The 16780-nt window shown below is 44.1% G+C and overlaps 2 protein-coding genes across 13 annotated transcripts in view; one reads left to right on the top strand and one right to left on the bottom strand.

Annotated features, from left to right (window-relative positions):
* The window catches only part of SLC2A12 (solute carrier family 2 member 12), a 61771-nt gene extending 51927 nt beyond the window's left edge, over positions 1 to 9844 (top strand). Inside the window, exon 6 of one of the 2 annotated variants that reach the window (XR_011522157.1) lies at positions 4450 to 8233. Coding sequence is in view for 1 of the 2 variants with exons in the window: in XM_008535967.2 (XP_008534189.1) it covers positions 4450 to 4603 (154 nt within the window). In the remaining variant the exon portion in view is untranslated. Of the gene's footprint in view, positions 1 to 4449 lie in introns of both variants that reach the window. The other variant, XM_008535967.2, reaches the window with a different exon arrangement.
* TBPL1 (TATA-box binding protein like 1) overlaps positions 8302 to 16780 on the bottom strand; it is a 31283-nt gene continuing 22804 nt past the window's right edge. For 6 of the 11 annotated variants that reach the window (XM_070557250.1, XM_070557247.1, XM_070557252.1 and 3 more), the window contains 6 exons: positions 14836 to 15014; positions 12792 to 12874; positions 12578 to 12641; positions 10999 to 11102; positions 10814 to 10908; positions 8302 to 8833 (listed from right to left, as the gene is read on the bottom strand). In XM_070557250.1, the coding sequence (XP_070413351.1) occupies positions 8754 to 8833; positions 10814 to 10908; positions 10999 to 11102; positions 12578 to 12641; positions 12792 to 12874; positions 14836 to 14970 (561 nt within the window). In that variant the 5' untranslated portion in view covers positions 14971 to 15014 and the 3' untranslated portion in view covers positions 8302 to 8753. Of the gene's footprint in view, positions 8834 to 10813; positions 10909 to 10998; positions 11103 to 12577; positions 12737 to 12791; positions 12875 to 14835; positions 15015 to 16780 lie in introns of all 11 variants that reach the window. The other 5 variants (XM_008535971.2, XM_070557253.1, XM_070557248.1 and 2 more) reach the window with 1 other exon arrangement.

The following is a 16780-nucleotide window of genomic DNA, read 5'->3' as shown; positions in this document are numbered from 1 at the left end:
ATTCCATCTTTATGCCCTGACTCCGAAATTTACATCTCCGGGTTCAATCTCTTCTGAATTCAAGGCTTGTCTGTCAACTGTTTGCTGGACCTCTCTTTTCACATGTCTAACAGATATCTCAAACTTGCATGTTCTAAACCGAACCCTGATGCTGCCCAGACCTACTCCACTTGCTTTTCCATGCCAGCTGATGTCCACTTTATCATGGCTGCTCTGGCCACAAGCCTTGGAGTCTGCCCTCACTCTCTCTCTTACGCTCTACAGTTCCATCTATCAGAAAAGTGTGTTTGCTTATTTCAACATATGCTGAGCTGACTACCTTCCCTGCTACCCTCTGATCCTAGCCATCACGATCTCTCTCCTTTTTATTGTCACAGCCACCTGCCTGGTCCTTATTTCACCTTCTGTCCCCTCCAGTCTTCTCTCAACACAGCAGCCAGGGATCGCTTTAAATGAGATCAAGCCACTCCTTTGCTCAAATCCTCTGGCGGCTCTCATCTCAGAATAAAAGCCTTTTGACTCCCGTAGGGCCCTGCATACCCTTCTGCTCTTCCCTCTTCCTCTCCTCGGCCACACTGGCCTCGTGGCTGCATCCCGGATGCACCAGGCACGTGCAAGACCCAAGCTCTTTGCACTTACCCCCTTCCATCTTGAATTCTCTTTCCCTAGACATCTGCCTGTTCTCCTGCTTTACCTCCTTCAGACTTTCCTGTCTCCCTGTTTAAAATCACAACCGTGTCCCCAACTCTGCATCCACTGTCCTGTTTCACCTTTTTCCACATCTGATACTGTCTGCATTTTACTTGGTTTATGGTCTGTCTCCTCTCACTCCATTTAACTTCCTTGATGGCAGGGAATTTTGTATATTTTGTTCACTGTTGTTTCCCAGAACTTGGAATAATTCCTTAACATATAATTGAAGCTCATAATTGAATGAAGGAATGGATGGATGAGTGAATGAACTGAATATAGGAATAAGACAAGGAAGCAGTCTGGATGCTGACATTTCTAGCTTAAGAGACTGCACAGATGGTGAGGTTAGGAAGCCTGGAAGAGGACGAGGTTCCAGGGCTGGGGAGACTAGAGAGTTCTGTTTTAGATGTATTAATTTTGAGATGTCCATTAGACACCAGATAGATAATTACTAGTCGGCAGCTGAATACGTATGTCTGAAATTCTGGAGACAGAGGCTTAGGGTCAGGTCTGGGAGGCCATCAGCTTGTGAGTGGTCTTTAGTTTATGGGACTGGATGAGATCACCTAGTCAGAGAGCAGAGAGACGGTCCTGAGGTCCAGGACTGAGCCCAAGATGACGCCGACATTTAGAGAGGAGGCAGAGGAAAGGGAGTGTCAGAAAGGACTGAGAGGAGGCAGCAGTAAGGCGGGGGAGCCAGGCAGTAGCACTGAAACTGAAAGAAGTGTCTAAGGAGGCGGGACTGGATGAAGGTGCGTGCTGCCACGGGGCCACACAAAGAGGGAGGTGACCCCAGGCTTGTCAGGCGGTCCCAGTGGAGTGAGAGGACCAGCGGGGACTGGAGAGGTTTGAGGGGAGAGTGGAAGTTCGTGAGGAATCAGCGACAGTCCACTCATTCCAGTTTGGCTCTGAGGGGGCGCAAACGGGATGGTCCCACCCTAGACTGCCACCACCAATCGCTGCTGATTCGCAGCGCCCCCCTCACCCTGGGCGCACTCTGTGTCCCGGCTCGCATGCCTGCACCTCAACAATCTCCAGCCACAGCAGGACCTGGAGTCCATCGAGTAGCCATCCCACGTCCTCACTCATCTGCTCAGATTCCATGGACCACCAGCCCTCCCTTCAGGCAAGGCTTCACTCTGACTGAACCACTTGACTTAGCTTATTTCATCCCTGCATCCGAGGAGCTAAACATGGCTCAAGAAAACACACGACGATGCTGACAGGACTAGTTTCAAGGGATGAACATGAATCTCAAGCAGGCCTACCGGAACATCTTGCATCTGCCCAGCGGGTGGCTCTCCTGCTCTCCAAGATGAGTACCGCACACCGTGCACCACCCTCGAGCTTCCAGCGCTCCTTCCCACTTCCCTACGCTCTGTTGATCTTGCTTTTTCAGGTCACTGAGACAGCAGAAGTAGAGACCACCTCATCCTCCACGTCATCTACTCACCTACCCATGTCCATGCCCACAGCCTCTGCCTGGTCGCAAAGGCCAGTGCTTCCATTTGAGCACCGAGTATGGCATCAATATCCCCCTTCTACGGGATTATCATTGTGCCCCCAGGCACGTGGGCACACACACACACGAGCTGCACTGTTGCCCATCATAAACAAAATGCCTCCCTAGACCTCAAATGCCCTCCAGGTACGCCCCGTTTCCTGCCAGGACTTTCACGTTCTAGAGCGCTCCATGTCTGTGGTCTCCATGTCCTCACCTTCCAGTCTTTCTGAACTCACTCCACTCAAGCGTTCTTTCCCGTTGTCTTACTCCGAAGGCGGTTTATGACTTTCAAGTTATCAAACCTCAGGCGCAGGCCTCCGTCCCGTATCACTTGACTTCCCAGCAGCACTTGCCAGTTCCTCATGCTTCCTATCTTCAAACACGTTTCTTTCACTTGTGTCCTGGAATACCATGCTTCCCTGCTCTTCCTCCTCCCTCAGTCACTCCGTGGTCTCCTTGGCCTCCTCTTGCTCCTCCTCCACCCCTTGGAATACAGTAGTGCCCAGGACTCGGTCCTTAGATCTCTCCTCTGCCTACACTCACTTCCGAGATCTATGCCCGCGGCTCTGTACGCCACCCGTAAGTTGACGATTCCCAAAAGTGGATCTCCAGGCTGGGACCTTTACCTGGCTTTCCAATTCCAGATCTGCCTGCCTACCTAACACTGTCTGTTGGAACGTCTCACAGGCATCTCTAGCTTGACATGACCTACACACACCTCCGGACTCCCAGTCTCATTCACATACACACACACACACACACACTCCTCCGGACTCCCAGTCTCATTCACATACACACACACACACACACACACACTCCTCCACAAGCCTCCTGCTGGGGGCTGAGAAGGGGGTTCCTCAGGCCAGCAGCTCAGGAGTCACCCATGCTATCCCCTGCACCCCGCATCTACACTACCAGTACGTCATCAGCTCTGTTAATGAAACGTGTCATGCCTCTGACACTTCCCACAGTACCATTCTCCATCCAAGCCGCCATCTTTCACCTGCACGATGCTAACCTCCAAACTGGCCTTCCAGCTCTGCACTCTAGTCTGTCCTGTAGAGTGATCTAAAGACCGTCATTCCTCAGCTCAAAATCCTATGGCTCAAACTACATTTTGAACAGAATGCAAACTTCTTACTATGGCTGCTACTCACCCCTCCAACCTCATCTCTGTCACCCACGTCCTGGCTACACTCTGGCCACACTGGTCTCTCTGTAAACACACTTTACTTGCAATTCTTCACACTTCATTCCAGTGTCTGATCAAACGTCGCTTTTTTTTTTTTTCTTTTCTGAGGAAGATTAGCCCTGAGCTAACATCGGCCAACCCGCCTCTTTTTTTTCTGAGGAAGGCGGACCCTGAGCTAACATCCGTGCCCATCTTCCTCTATTTTATATGTGGGACGCCTACCACAGCATGGGTTGCCACGCAGTGCCTTGTCTGCACCCGGGATCCCAACCAGCGGACCCCAGGCCACCGAAGCAGAACGTGTACACTTAACCGCTGCGCCACTGAGCAGGCCCCCCAAACGTCACTTGAGAGATGCCCGCAATATGACAGAGTCCCCCTCAACTTTGTCCTCTTCCTTTCCTGTTACTTTCCTCATTAGCACGTTCACGACTTGCAATTATACTCTTCGTTCAGTGCTGGTCTCCTCTAGGACAAGGTAACGTCCTTGAAAGCAGGAGTCTTTATCCACAGTAGCAGGCATGCTGCAGCCACTGACTAACTGGTTAAATTATAGGAAAAGATATTTGAAAGGGAGGGAGGTTCAAAGACGGCCTCCTCTTGTTTTTAAGTAAACGTAAGATACTAGAACATATTTTTATGTTGACAAGAAGAATCCTGTAGAAAAGAATTTGCTAATGCAGGAGCAAGGGAATAATGCAGAAGGCAGACAACGTAGACATAAATATAGCATATTGGCAGAGTTCAAGAAATGAAAAAAGTGAAGTAGGATCTGGGATGTTATCGCCATTAGGTTCACATCCTACTGTCCTTGGACCTGTTCCCTGCAGACAGGAATGCCGCGGCCGTGTTCTGGGGAGACCCCCAGCTGACCCTCATGACACTGACAAAGTGCTGGCGTATCCTGAATTTCACGAGGAACCAAGGCTTGGCAGTAAATGTCTTTTTTGCGTAGCTAAAACATTACCCCACAGGGTAATTTAAAAAATAATAGTCTGCACATTTCTTTCAAGTTCTGTAAACTAAGAATGATATTTTCTAGCGCTTCTTTCTCTTTCAGGAACTATGTGAAAAACAACATTTGTTTTATGAGTCATCACCAAGAGGAATTAGTGCCCAAACAGCTTCAGGAGAGAAAACCCCAGGAGCAGCTCTCGGAGTGTAAAAGGCTGTGTGAGAGGGGACAAGCCGGGCAGCTTTCTCCAGAGACCTAACGCCCTGAGGACCTCACGGAGTTGATGGAGGCTGAGAGCAGAGCGGAAGGGTGTCTCAGACCGCGCCTGTGCTCTCTCTTCAGTGGAATGGAGCCAGTTTTAAAGAAACACCCTGAAATTACAAAGACGATCTTTAATCTCCACCCACCCCTAAAAGGAACCACAAAAGGTAGACGAGGTACAGGGTCCCAAGTAACCTCTTTCTTACTCTGAGCAGGATAGCAGGCCAAAAAAATACCGGCTGGTGCAGTATTTCCAGCCTTTTTCACAGAGCAGCTTGTGAAAGACTATGAACTAGCGATGCGATCAACTTTTACTTGAGGTCTGTGTGGACAGAGGCCAGCTGCAGCTTCATGACTCAGACACAGGAGTGTTCCAAACACGAGCGTCCCGGCTTTCGCCCACTAAGACGCTCCTTGCACGAGGTCTTGTGTAGAAAAGCATCAGGAGGCAGTGTGGACAATCGCACACCTTCTAGGTTAGGATAGGCTCCTGGTGAGGATCCTAGGTGAACTCCTCATTACAGTTCAACGAGTATGAAGATGACACAGCTTATTTTATGAATTATGAACTACAATGTAATGCAAAATATCCTTTTATGAATTTCATATTAGTATTATAAAATATTAAAAGAAACAATTCTGCAAACAGCAGAGAGAAATAAGTATTTCCCCATCCATTTTTAAAAATATGAATAGAAAAGGCAATTTCAAAATCCTGGGACCATATTTATTTAGAAATAGCTGTTAGTAAACCATTAAAAGAGGAGCAGGCCATTAAGTTATTTACAGATCTCTAAGCAATTAGGTTTAAGCTGTTAAATGAAGCTTCTAAAATTCTCTTTGCAAGGCTTTCACAATAACTCAACAGCGACCCAGTCTCCTGCAGCCCTTGCCTCCTCAGGACTGTCTCCACCTCAGGTGTGGCACATAGGCCATCATGGTGCTGACTTTAGGTAGCTGCAGACGTGACAGATGACATTCAGTCACCAGGACAGCTCCCTCCCGGGGTTGTTCTCTATGACGGAACAGAGGTGGCCGCTGTACCCGACACGGGTTTTCAAGGCATTGCTCTCTTCCGTCTTTCTCCAGCTGAATTTTCAGACTTGTTGAGGCATTTTACCAATAGAATTTGGGTATGACCGAAAAATCTACAATAAAGAATCTCAAACCACTTAAGTAGTAACCCATCGGATCACTAACATTATAAGCTATGGAAGACACACAAACTTAAAACTATGAACAATTTAACTTGAAAAAGGATACAAAAATATGATTAACCTGAAGAAAAGAGAATCCTAAGAGTCAAAAATCCTTTCTTTTTTAGCTTGGAATTTTCCTATTAGCCAGTAACAAACTGCCCCAGTTTGATATAAGGCTGCCTGCCCCACTACATTTCCTTATGACAGAGTAATGAGACTACAGTCTATGCAGGCAACAGTGAAACTATCATCAGAGACTCAGGAGAATGACTACCAGTCTTGCCTCTGAAATGTGCCGTCTAGACTGAAATCGGTGGGGCAGTTACGAGGAGAGGAGATCTGAGATCGTAGTTCTGCCGCAGTGCATTTCCTCAGCAAGTCTGAGCACGAATTGTTTTCTGTTCATTTGTTGGTTTTAGAAGGAGAAAAGAAAGTGTGTTCTGTAGAGGATTAGAAGTTTATTACAAATCGTCGGTAGAATTATATGCTGAGATTCAAAAACAAAAATCAAGACAGATAATCAATATGCATTTTTTTCTTTCCCAAGCATCACAGATTGTAAGGTATTTAAGAAGATTGTTACATTTCCTTCGAAGTTCAAACACTATATACACTTTAGCTAGTTTTTGGCTTAGTCATTCATTGTAAATGGGCAGGAAATTGATTATAAACCTAGTAGGTTTATCAGTAATGATTTCAGTGTCTTCAACACTCATATTTCTTTTATCCTCAGTCTAAAACTAAACAATTGTCTTCACACTAATTTTAACCCAAAACACTCCCAATCAGAGCTTTTTGAGTTCAAAAACAAAAAATGGAAATACTTATAATTTGTATGTATATATTCACAGTTTTATTTATAAAAAATTTACAGCACTTGTGAAAAGCCAGCAGAAAACACCCGACATGCTCCTCTCTCCTCAGGTTTAAGTTTTGGGGTCACCAACGACCCTTTGCACGCAATGCTCACACTGCAGCCCTGAACCCAGACCAGATTGTCTTTCTTCCTCGGTTCTGAGGAAGCATTTTGCTGAGCTCCTGATCTACCTGGTACGAGATCTGGATCTGCACCTCGGCCATATCATCATGTTTCTGCCCCCTTTCTATATTTCTTCTTTGTGAACATTGCAAGACAGGAGGTCACTTATTACTGTTAATTAAAACTAAGTGGAAAATCTCAAATTTTTAAAACAGTCTGCCTAGTACCTATAACTACTTCACTGAATTTTATTCTCTATATCTAATGTGGCTACCTATCCTACTGGATCTTGAAATGAAGCTAATAAACACAAATGTAAAAAAAGAACAGAAGTCTGAAAATCACAATTAAGTCTTTCACAAGAAAGAAAATATAAGTTCGCCTTTGCCCCTCACTTAGGAGGGAGTGAGAGGCGGGGGAGGGGAAGGCATCGAGAAGAAGATAAAAACAAACATAAAATATTAGGTACTGTTCAGTGCAGTGCTTAGGCTAGGTTTCAAGATTTTATAATACGGTAAGGAAAACAGAAATAGTGCTGGAACACGGAGGTTAAGATGTTGCAATTTTCCAACAGGTTTCCAAACTTTTTGGGAATTCAGGTATTAGTGGAAGATTGTGTTGGAACACTGTCTCCATTAAGTCCTAACTGAGAGCTAACTCGACTCTACACTCAGCTTTATTCCTCGGTGAAACCACTGCCGCTGACACTAACCTCCTACATGCGCATCGGAGCACAGCTGCGGCTGATCCTGCGTTCCCACTCCGGGGCTCGGGGGTGGGCCAGAGGCGCTGTTTCACAAATGCACGTTTCTTATGACCTTAGGAGTAGCAATCCCATATACCGAATAGTCACTCTACAGCTCCATCAAATAAGACACAGCAAGGGGAAAGACATATCTTGCAAAATGGCTTTCAAGTTCAAGTTGAACTCTATTATAATTATCCTGTGGCACAGAGGCAGCTTGTGGGCACTTCTTGTAAAACAGCACAATGCATCAGCTTCTGACAAGGCGCATATTAGAGCCTTGAGCACCAGCCTGACATCACGACCTTCCTACAACCAGAGCTGAGTCCTTCCAGAGCAACACAGGCGCATCCGAGGCACAACCCGGCACAGCTTCTTCCTCACATCCATCTCGTAGGTAAGAGGTTTCTCCTTTTAAAACTACAATTTTGTAACTTTTAAAAGATATTTAACATTTTCCATCATATTAAATTAGCAACGTAAAACATTATGCTTAATCTATAAAGTTCTACTCCAGTTCCCTAGAATTTCTATACACATTTTCATGTCTAATCTGCGAGAAAAAAACTTCTATTTGATATTTGGTAACAGAGCATTAAAAGATACTATACACATGTGGCATATATCTATGTACAAAATACACTTCAAAAAGAAGCCAACGCACTTTAGCAAAAGTCTAAGCTTGCATAGATTAAAAAAAAAGAATTATGAATACAATTCTTGTTAAAATAGAAAATGAGGAATGAAAGTTACAGAATGGATATGAGGAGAGATCTTTTCCAAACTTTTATTTGTGCACATTCAATTGAAAAGATAACTTTTACAGGTTCTTTGGTGCCCATATTCAGCATACAAAAATGTAAAAGGCTATTCACAAATAAAACACATGAGCTCAAACTGGGAAAAAATAACGACAACAACGAAACAACGAAGGTAGTGCACACTGTGACAGCTCTGCTATGGGGACATGAGAATTCCTGCGAAAATAAATAGAACGTCCTCGTGTAAAAGCAGCAACATCACGTCTTGTAAACTTCCTTTTACATTACAGCAAGGTCTGAGCTAAGATCCACCGGGCGGAGCTTACACTGTAGCTGTGAACGATGGCGGTCTTCAGAGTCTTTCCTCAGTTACTCTTGGTCCAGTTCTCCTTCTGTTTTGAGTCCAATGTGCAGCAGGTTTTAAAAGGTGCTCAGTTAGGGATTCTAACCAATTAAGTGACGAGTTACAAAATTTCTTTCCTGCTTTCAAACACGAACGGGTAAATCTGTTCCACAGCAGTAGCCACAGCCTTGACGTTTGGGCCTGTAACACACGGGGCGGGGGGGGGGGGGGCAGTGAGAGGAGGCCAAGGAAAGCAGAGGAATGCTGATTTCCCAGAATTAAAGATATCCAAGCAGTTCAGGACATCACGTTAATTGTTTTAAAAAAACCTTCACTTATGTAATTATATACCCACAGTCACCATAAAAACCAGGACAATAAACATTTCTTCCGGACAATTCAAGAGAATCTGAAACAGAAGCTGAGGTTACTCGTTCTGTTTCAGGGACCAGAGTGAAAGAGTGAACATACAAACCACACACACATCACCACGGAGGAGGAAAGTGTGGGGACGTGCTTCTCGAGGGAAGCGTGACAGGTGGGACCAGAGACCACTGTCCTGTGGTCACCTGGTCTGGCTTTTGGTTAGCCTTCGAGTGAGGCTCACAGGAGTGTCGAGGAAGCCAGGAGAGGACACAAAGCTGCCCCCGAGTGCTGGGCAAGCAGAGGGCTGTCCACACCACGTGGTCTGCAGTCCACAGCCCCACAGCGGGCTACTACTGGGTGTCCCCGCGTTCGTTACAGACCTGCCCTCTCACCCTCACTGCTTCCCAGTCAACAGAAGAGAAGGCACAAGGTGATGCTACTTATTCGCTAGTCCAGATAACACTAGGAATAACTTTAACACTGTGATCTTTTAAATAGCCAAAAAGAAACATTAAAAAGGACAATGAAAAATATTTCCATAAAATTTACTTTGAATAAAAATGGTTTCACTAACATTGAAACATCCTGAAAAGGAACATATGCACCTGCCATGAACTCCGACGGCGCTGACACACCCCCGTCCACTCCTGACTCACCTCACCCCTCCACACAGGACAGCGCTCTGCCCATGGGAACCACTCATGTGTGTGTTCACCGAAGTGTTAACATGCCATAGTATATTCCAGACGTAAATATGTAATGCATACTTATTAACCAGGTCAACTGTCTTGTTTGCTATTGTGTTGCTTAATGATTAACACAATAAATAAAGATTTTACATATGCATTGTTTTACTCTAAACTTAACAGAGCAGAAACTTATCAATAGAATTTGGGGCCTCTCAGAAGTCTGGACTCGAAAATGTAGAAACAGATAGCGGAAACAGACGTGTACCCACCACTCCATTTTAAGATTCAGGCACAGCCCCGGCAATATACTTCACAAGACTCCAAGGCAGATGCAAAAACCCACAGACGAGCCAAAACTCAAGCTTATCTGTCAAGCATCTAAAGGGGTCAATTAATACTTTATCCTCCTCTAAGGATTGAAGAAATAAAAAGAAAACTTCAAGGACACTGAAGAAATTTCTCTTATCTCAGTTTTGCTGAAGGTTGGGCCTGACTCCCAAGTACTGTCTCTGAATAATTATAACCACAGTACCTTTAAAAATCATTCGGCATGCTAATGCTACCCTGTGACTTCCATGTCACTATTTTGAAACCACCCCTTCCAAATACTTAAAGACTCAAAAGATGTAACAAAATACACATAAAATGTAACAAACAGCTATCAATTACCTTTGAGTATTTTGCCTACGTAAAACCTCTACGAAGTTCATAAAATGGGTTTCTCGGGTATTTTAAATACAAGATATCATAAATTTAAAAAATCATACTATGAAAACATAGACTAGAACATTCTTAACAGCTCCACACTGAAAACTCCCCCACTGCCTGTGGAGAGTAAGTTCACACACTGGATACTAGAGAGCAATGAGCAATGACCTACAGCTCCACGGAACCACACGGGGACTCTCACTAAGATGATGAGGAGGGAGAGAAGAGAGACACCAAATAGTATATGCAAGATTTAAAAACAGGATGAAGAAGCAGGTGAAACTAATCCACAGCGTTAAAAGCCAGGAGACTGCTTCTCCTGAAGGGGACAATCAGACAATATTTCTGTTCTGGTAGGGGCAGCTCTTATCTCATTCCATCCATGATTGACAAGCGTGGTTTCAATATCATAGAATACCTGTGACTGTGATACTTCCTGTTGAAAAAATCTGTAACGTAGCTCTTAGAGATTTTATCCGATAGCACACAGCAGGATGAAGTTCAGGTTCGTAACTACACAAAAAAAGACAATTAATATATGTATTTGTAGCCTGATGAGTAATTTCAAATTTGGTTAGTTATCTTGATTCTTCAAAGACCTACCTGGCATGAGGTCTATTGTTCTTTGTGAATTCTGGCAAACGGATTTCAAACGGCATGTTACATACCGCCAGAACGTTAACAACCTTAAAATCTGTAAATATTACCTTTAGGAGAGAAGTAAAACTCAATGAATTATTTTGAAACAAAAAATCTGCTCATCAGGGCAATCTTAATAATTAAGTTCCAATCCTTAAATGAGAGCAAATAAGATAAAGCAAACATCAGAAGCATGGATTTAGTACTTTAAATTATCTGTAAATCTGTAATGTTATAATTAAAGGGGAAAAAAACCTCAAAAACTTCACTAAAAAAATAAATAAAGCCTGAGATAATCACAGGATTAAAACAGTACCTCTGGGGTCTTTTGAACCTTAGATTTAGTTGAATTTTTTAATACTTTAAATGGAATATTCAATCTACTAGGATAAAAGAGAAAATAGTGAGGACAAAAATTTAAAGCAGAGTCCTCCTTAAAAAGTCAAAATGGAAAAGCTGTCACTTAACACTCAGTAACTAGTGAGTGTGCCCTGAACTCTGAGGGTTAGACCTGCCTCCAGGACGGGTCGGTGAGCTTAGATGTTGGATGTTGTGTTCCCTTGGGGGAGAGAGTGATAAAAATGTTTATAACCAACTAGGATTTCTCTCGACATTTCTAATATTACACTAAGAAAAGAAGCTCCAAGGCTGAAAATAATGTCCTCTCAATATTAGTAACTTCAGCCACTCCTAGCAACATCTCGAATGGTCTTATCCCGCTATCTTTTCACATGTTCCTGTAAAACCGCAATTCTGGATGAACCAACCATCCTCCAACTCAGGGCCGGCACAGAGCTGGTGCAGAAAGTCATACAGCCGTGCAGAGTGGCCCACCAGCACCCAGGGCTCTCCACACGGCCGCTCTCCTCCAGCACTGACAGCCCCTCCCCGCACCTCAGTGCCTCTGTCACCTCTGCCTCAGAGGAGACGGGGTCACGAGAGAGCAGCTCAGCCCCCATCATTTCCCATCCAAATCCGAAAGGGCCCAGGCCCACCTCTGCAGAGCGCACAGCCCACCTTCTCTTTCTGTCATTTACTCACCACTCGCAAGTGACCCAGCAAGTCTACAACACGTACTCATTTTACTCAAATTTCTGCTTCTACGAAGTTGTATTTGGTAAGACTGACCTGCCAGCGATGGTGACCTTTCTACGAGTGTGAGAGCCTGCCAGCCAGTGTGTGCATGTCCATGGGGCTGCAGCTCTACTCAGCCTGACATACCACTCTCGACATGATCACAAGGACGATTTTTTTGGTGAGAAGTGACAAAGCTGAAGAGTCGACTAGACAGTTACCTTGTGAGGAAACAAGTCTGTCTCCGGGGAAAGGGATCTGGGAAAAGCCAGGACCCTCTACAAACACCCACGGGGGCAAGTTTTACTACTACATTTTTGTACTGAAAGATAGTATAAAAAGCCTAGAAAAAGGTCAATCATAAGAGGAGCTTCTGTGGGGCTTTCTTTAGTCTATTAAACGACAAGTTTTAACTTTACAAAAAGAAACGCTTGAACGTCTGCAGCTTGGACGCTCTTCAGAAAGTTACCTGGAAGCCCAGTTTCTGCAGGCTGCGCGCCAGCCGCCGGGCGCCGAACTTCGCTTCTTCCTCACTGCGGTTTAAGGAGAGAAGACCGCCGGTCACACGGGTCAGTCTACACCGAGGGCCATAACTAACTGTACACGCGGCTAAATCTACGACACTCTCCTTCCCGTGAGGAGAGAATTAAAAAACAAAGGTTACAAACCCAAGCAACATCTACCTTGTTGCTCCAGTGCAAATAATTTTTCCTGAGGACCAAATTGTAGCTGTAATTCTAGGTTTTCTAAGCTTCATTAATACTTTCTGCAAAACAAAACAAAACAATCCTCGTTACATGGTAAGTGTTAATTTCCACACGTGGTTCTGCTCTGTGGCCATCTGCATGTTGAAATGCCACTCCAGGCTTACCCAGGATTGAGGGAACTCCTCTCCAAATTACCATTCTGAAATCAAGGACCAGCTGAACACAAAGAGCATTTAACCCAAAAGGACACTTAATCAATTAAAAGTACAAGGTCTGTATAAATCTCTCACCACACACTTGAAAGCAAGATATTACAAGTACGTCAACACTTCAAATTTCACTCCCTTCGGGTCACATCACTGGAATGTGCCACCTGCACGGATCCTCACGCACGCCAACCTTGTTCCATGCCTCAGGAGCTCTGCAGTCGCTGCTGCTTTCATCTGGAATACTCTTCCTTCCATATTCTCACTTCATCCAGGTCTCCCACCAGATGCCACCTCCACAGAGAGGCCTTCCCTGACCATTCCACCAAAAGACCCCTCTCGCTGGCTCTCTAACTTCTCACCTGCTTTATTCTGCATCATGGTGCCCATCCCTACTTGATACTGTGTCTCACAGTCGAGATGCCTCTTACATATTCAAGTTCGATAAGCAAATCTTGACTGTAGGAGAAATGTTGGAGCTGGAGATGTAATTTTAGACTTCTTAGATATGAAAGACATTTAAAGCTACGGGTTTGAAGGAAATTGCCTACAGACTGAGGATAAATAGGTCAAGGATTAAGGTCCAAGATAACATGTGAGTTTAAATTTTCATTCCAACTTTTCTTTCATGAAATATGAAATATTTGCTGAATAATGTAACAAATAAATGAATCAGATGTTGCTCCTTAAGAAGCATGTTACATTTTGAGCTCCTCCCTTCCTGTCACATGCCACATTATCAAACTAGAAAGCTATTAAATCTGAGGAGACAAAATTTACCAAAGATCCAAAATAAAATGTGAGCTAAAATACATTATAAAAGTTCATACACAAGTGGCTGAGGAACCCTGGACTGAGCGTATTGTACATTTAACTGTCTTCCACCACTAGCTTGTCCATCAACTCAGATTTTTCAGTTAACCTTCCTAAGAAAAACGACTTCACCGCCGTAGGGCATGCTGAAGTTTCAAAGCAGCATCAGGCACTTTCCTCTTTTTGGACACATTCATTCCTTTTTTAGAGTGACAATGGCATTACTGATGACAATGGCATCCTGAAATCTTTAATTGTGAGTCTCTGAAATTTTTAATTGAACTTAATTCATCTTCACTTAGTTTCTAGTACTAAGAACTAATGATAATTTCCCACAGTATACTGGCAACTATTGTTAGAGCTTAAACAGAGTCTTCATACACAGTCCTAATTTTCACAATAAACTTATAGTAAGATATATATCTTAGTACTCTTTGGTTTATAAAATCCAAATGAACATCCGTTGTCATTTATATTGTTAATCTCAAAACACTAAGGTTAAAAGTAACTTACTAGCTTTTATTTTAAATATTAAGAGTTTAACAAAAACTAGAATTCAAAATGTCCAGGTTAGGATATGAACCATAATATTTTCAGCAATTTGTTACTAAAGAATACCAACTAGCTTGGCCAATTAAAGAGGGGTATGACATCGTACTACAAAAATTACTGTGTGTGTGTATATGTATGGGCATCACTCTAATGTAATGATATTCGAATGAGTACACATGAAAGTCTAGCTGTTCCCTCCTGCGTTAACAGAACCTGAGGGCTCAGCGGCTGTCTGGGGGCCGGTGTGTCCTGCGGCAGGGCGTGGAGACAGGTGTCTCCAGAGCGACTGTCCTGAGGCAGGGCCTTCAGCAGGACCCCACCGACTCCAGGACACTGAGCGCCCCACCAGGGGCTCATAAACTACCTGCAGGATGAACACAGTTTATGTGATCATTTGGAGCACTATAAAATGAGCTCTGTAGCACACATACCAGAATTCAGATACTTACTCCAACATCACGCTTATAAATTACATTTGCCCCCTCCAAAGCGATCTTCCTTAAGTTCAAATGGCATCTTGTTCTAAAGACACACACTACGTTTGTAATTAGAATGTCCAATGCAACATCACTGTCTGCATCCATTGGGGTAGCTGGAAAACTCGGTTTCCCACCACGAAGATCACATCCTGAGAAATAAAACAAAACAAAGTCAGGTCATGAAACTCAAATGTTTTGTTAATTTATTTTCAACAAATAATCCTGAAAACTAAAATGCAAGAAATGAATCTATTTTATTTTTCTAATGTTACTCAAATCAAATCATGTCCCTTCTTTTTCCCACTAAAAACATCATTTTTTAAAAGGTAACATGTCATACAAAATCCTTCAAAATCTGGACCTAACTTTCATTCCTTAAAATTAATCAGTAGCTTTTCCAGGCCAGGAGCTCACCAGACTTGTCTCCTGCTTCTGGCCTTTCACAGCCACGGCCGTTCCAGACACCACCTGCAAAGGCGGGCTCTGCGGTCCCAACGTCCAACCAGCAATGGTACCCTACCCCCTCACACAACTTGCCAGGGCTATAAAAAGCATAACCCATTTTTCCTCTATTTTGGGTACAGTAATTGACTTAAGCGTAAAGAAGCAGAAATATTAATTATAACATTTGCTAACTGACTTTCTCATTTACTAGTCATTCAGCCACTATTCCCTCACTGAACACCTTCTATACACTGAGAACACTGGAGAAAAAATGAATGAGGCCAAGCCTCTTGTCCTCAAGGGGCTCACAGCCTATGTGTGGAGGGAGGAGCTTGAATAAACGGCATGACACCATTTTTATCAAGACCACACTCTTCCAAAATACGTGTTTTCAAAACTATGATAGGAGCATCTCTATGAATCAACCAACAAACAAAATTGAGCCCTTCACTAAGCATGTGACCCATGTCCAGCTAAAAAATCCTCTCTTTGACTGGGTTTCCGCACCTTAAAAAATAAGTAATGGCAACGCAGCTTACCTAAGGCAAAAAGAGAAAATCAGAAAATCGTAATACTACTACTATAACTGTCTTCAAGATCCCTGACGGCCACAACATGAAGGGCTAGTACTCTCCACGGGGACTCGAATTATTACATGACTAACACAACGACCATGCCAAGAGTCCAAGCAGAGGACACCCGATCCTGTTTTTCTGCCTTCTGGCGTCTGACTGAACAAGACAACAAGTGAGACCGAGGCTCCAGCTCCTCTCCAGGATCAGAGCATTCCGTCCTGTGTGCCGAGCGCACCTCAGCGGCATCCTATGTTCTCCCTCTTATATTCCCTAAATCTGTGCATCTTTCCGCTTCTCTGCTCCCTGTGTCTGTCTGAGTAACCTCCAATGATCTCTGTGTATGGGTGGGATGGGGTGGCCATGACAGAAACAGAGGTGGACAGAAGCAGGCCCCAGTGCTGATCTCAAGCAGCAGGCTAGCCCAGTGTGTGTTGTGTGATCCACCTGTGCCTCGGTTTCCCCATCTGTGACATGGAATAGATGGTGCTTACTAGAGAAGTGTTGAAGGGATTATACAAGTGTATGAAAAATACTGTGCACATGTACCTGGGAAATAACACAAAAATGACAGTGATTATGAATGAAGTCAGTTCAAACCAACAGGCAGAGCAGAGATTGCTTAGCATCACCTCCCATGATTAGATTCTAACCCAGATACTGAGCCATCTGGACACCACCAGGTTTTCTATGTTCCCACAAAAATTGTGAAATAAGTTTGAGGAGGAGGCTGCTAGCTGCTTACCCCAGCAGTCATTCCACCCTCCTTCACAATGACTAGAACCAGGCGTCTAGCTGGGTATGCCGTGGCAGAAATAAAACACATACTTCTTAGGCTCCCTGGTGACAGGTACAGCCAAGAGGCCATGTGACTCTGCACTGGTCAATGAAACATAAAA

This window comes from Equus przewalskii, chromosome 9 (genome assembly GCF_037783145.1).
Source record: "Equus przewalskii isolate Varuska chromosome 9, EquPr2, whole genome shotgun sequence".
In the NCBI taxonomy this organism is placed as follows: Eukaryota; Metazoa; Chordata; class Mammalia; order Perissodactyla; family Equidae; genus Equus; species Equus przewalskii.
Note: the sequence above shows the minus strand (reverse complement) of the source record. Positions and strands in the feature narration are given on the sequence as shown.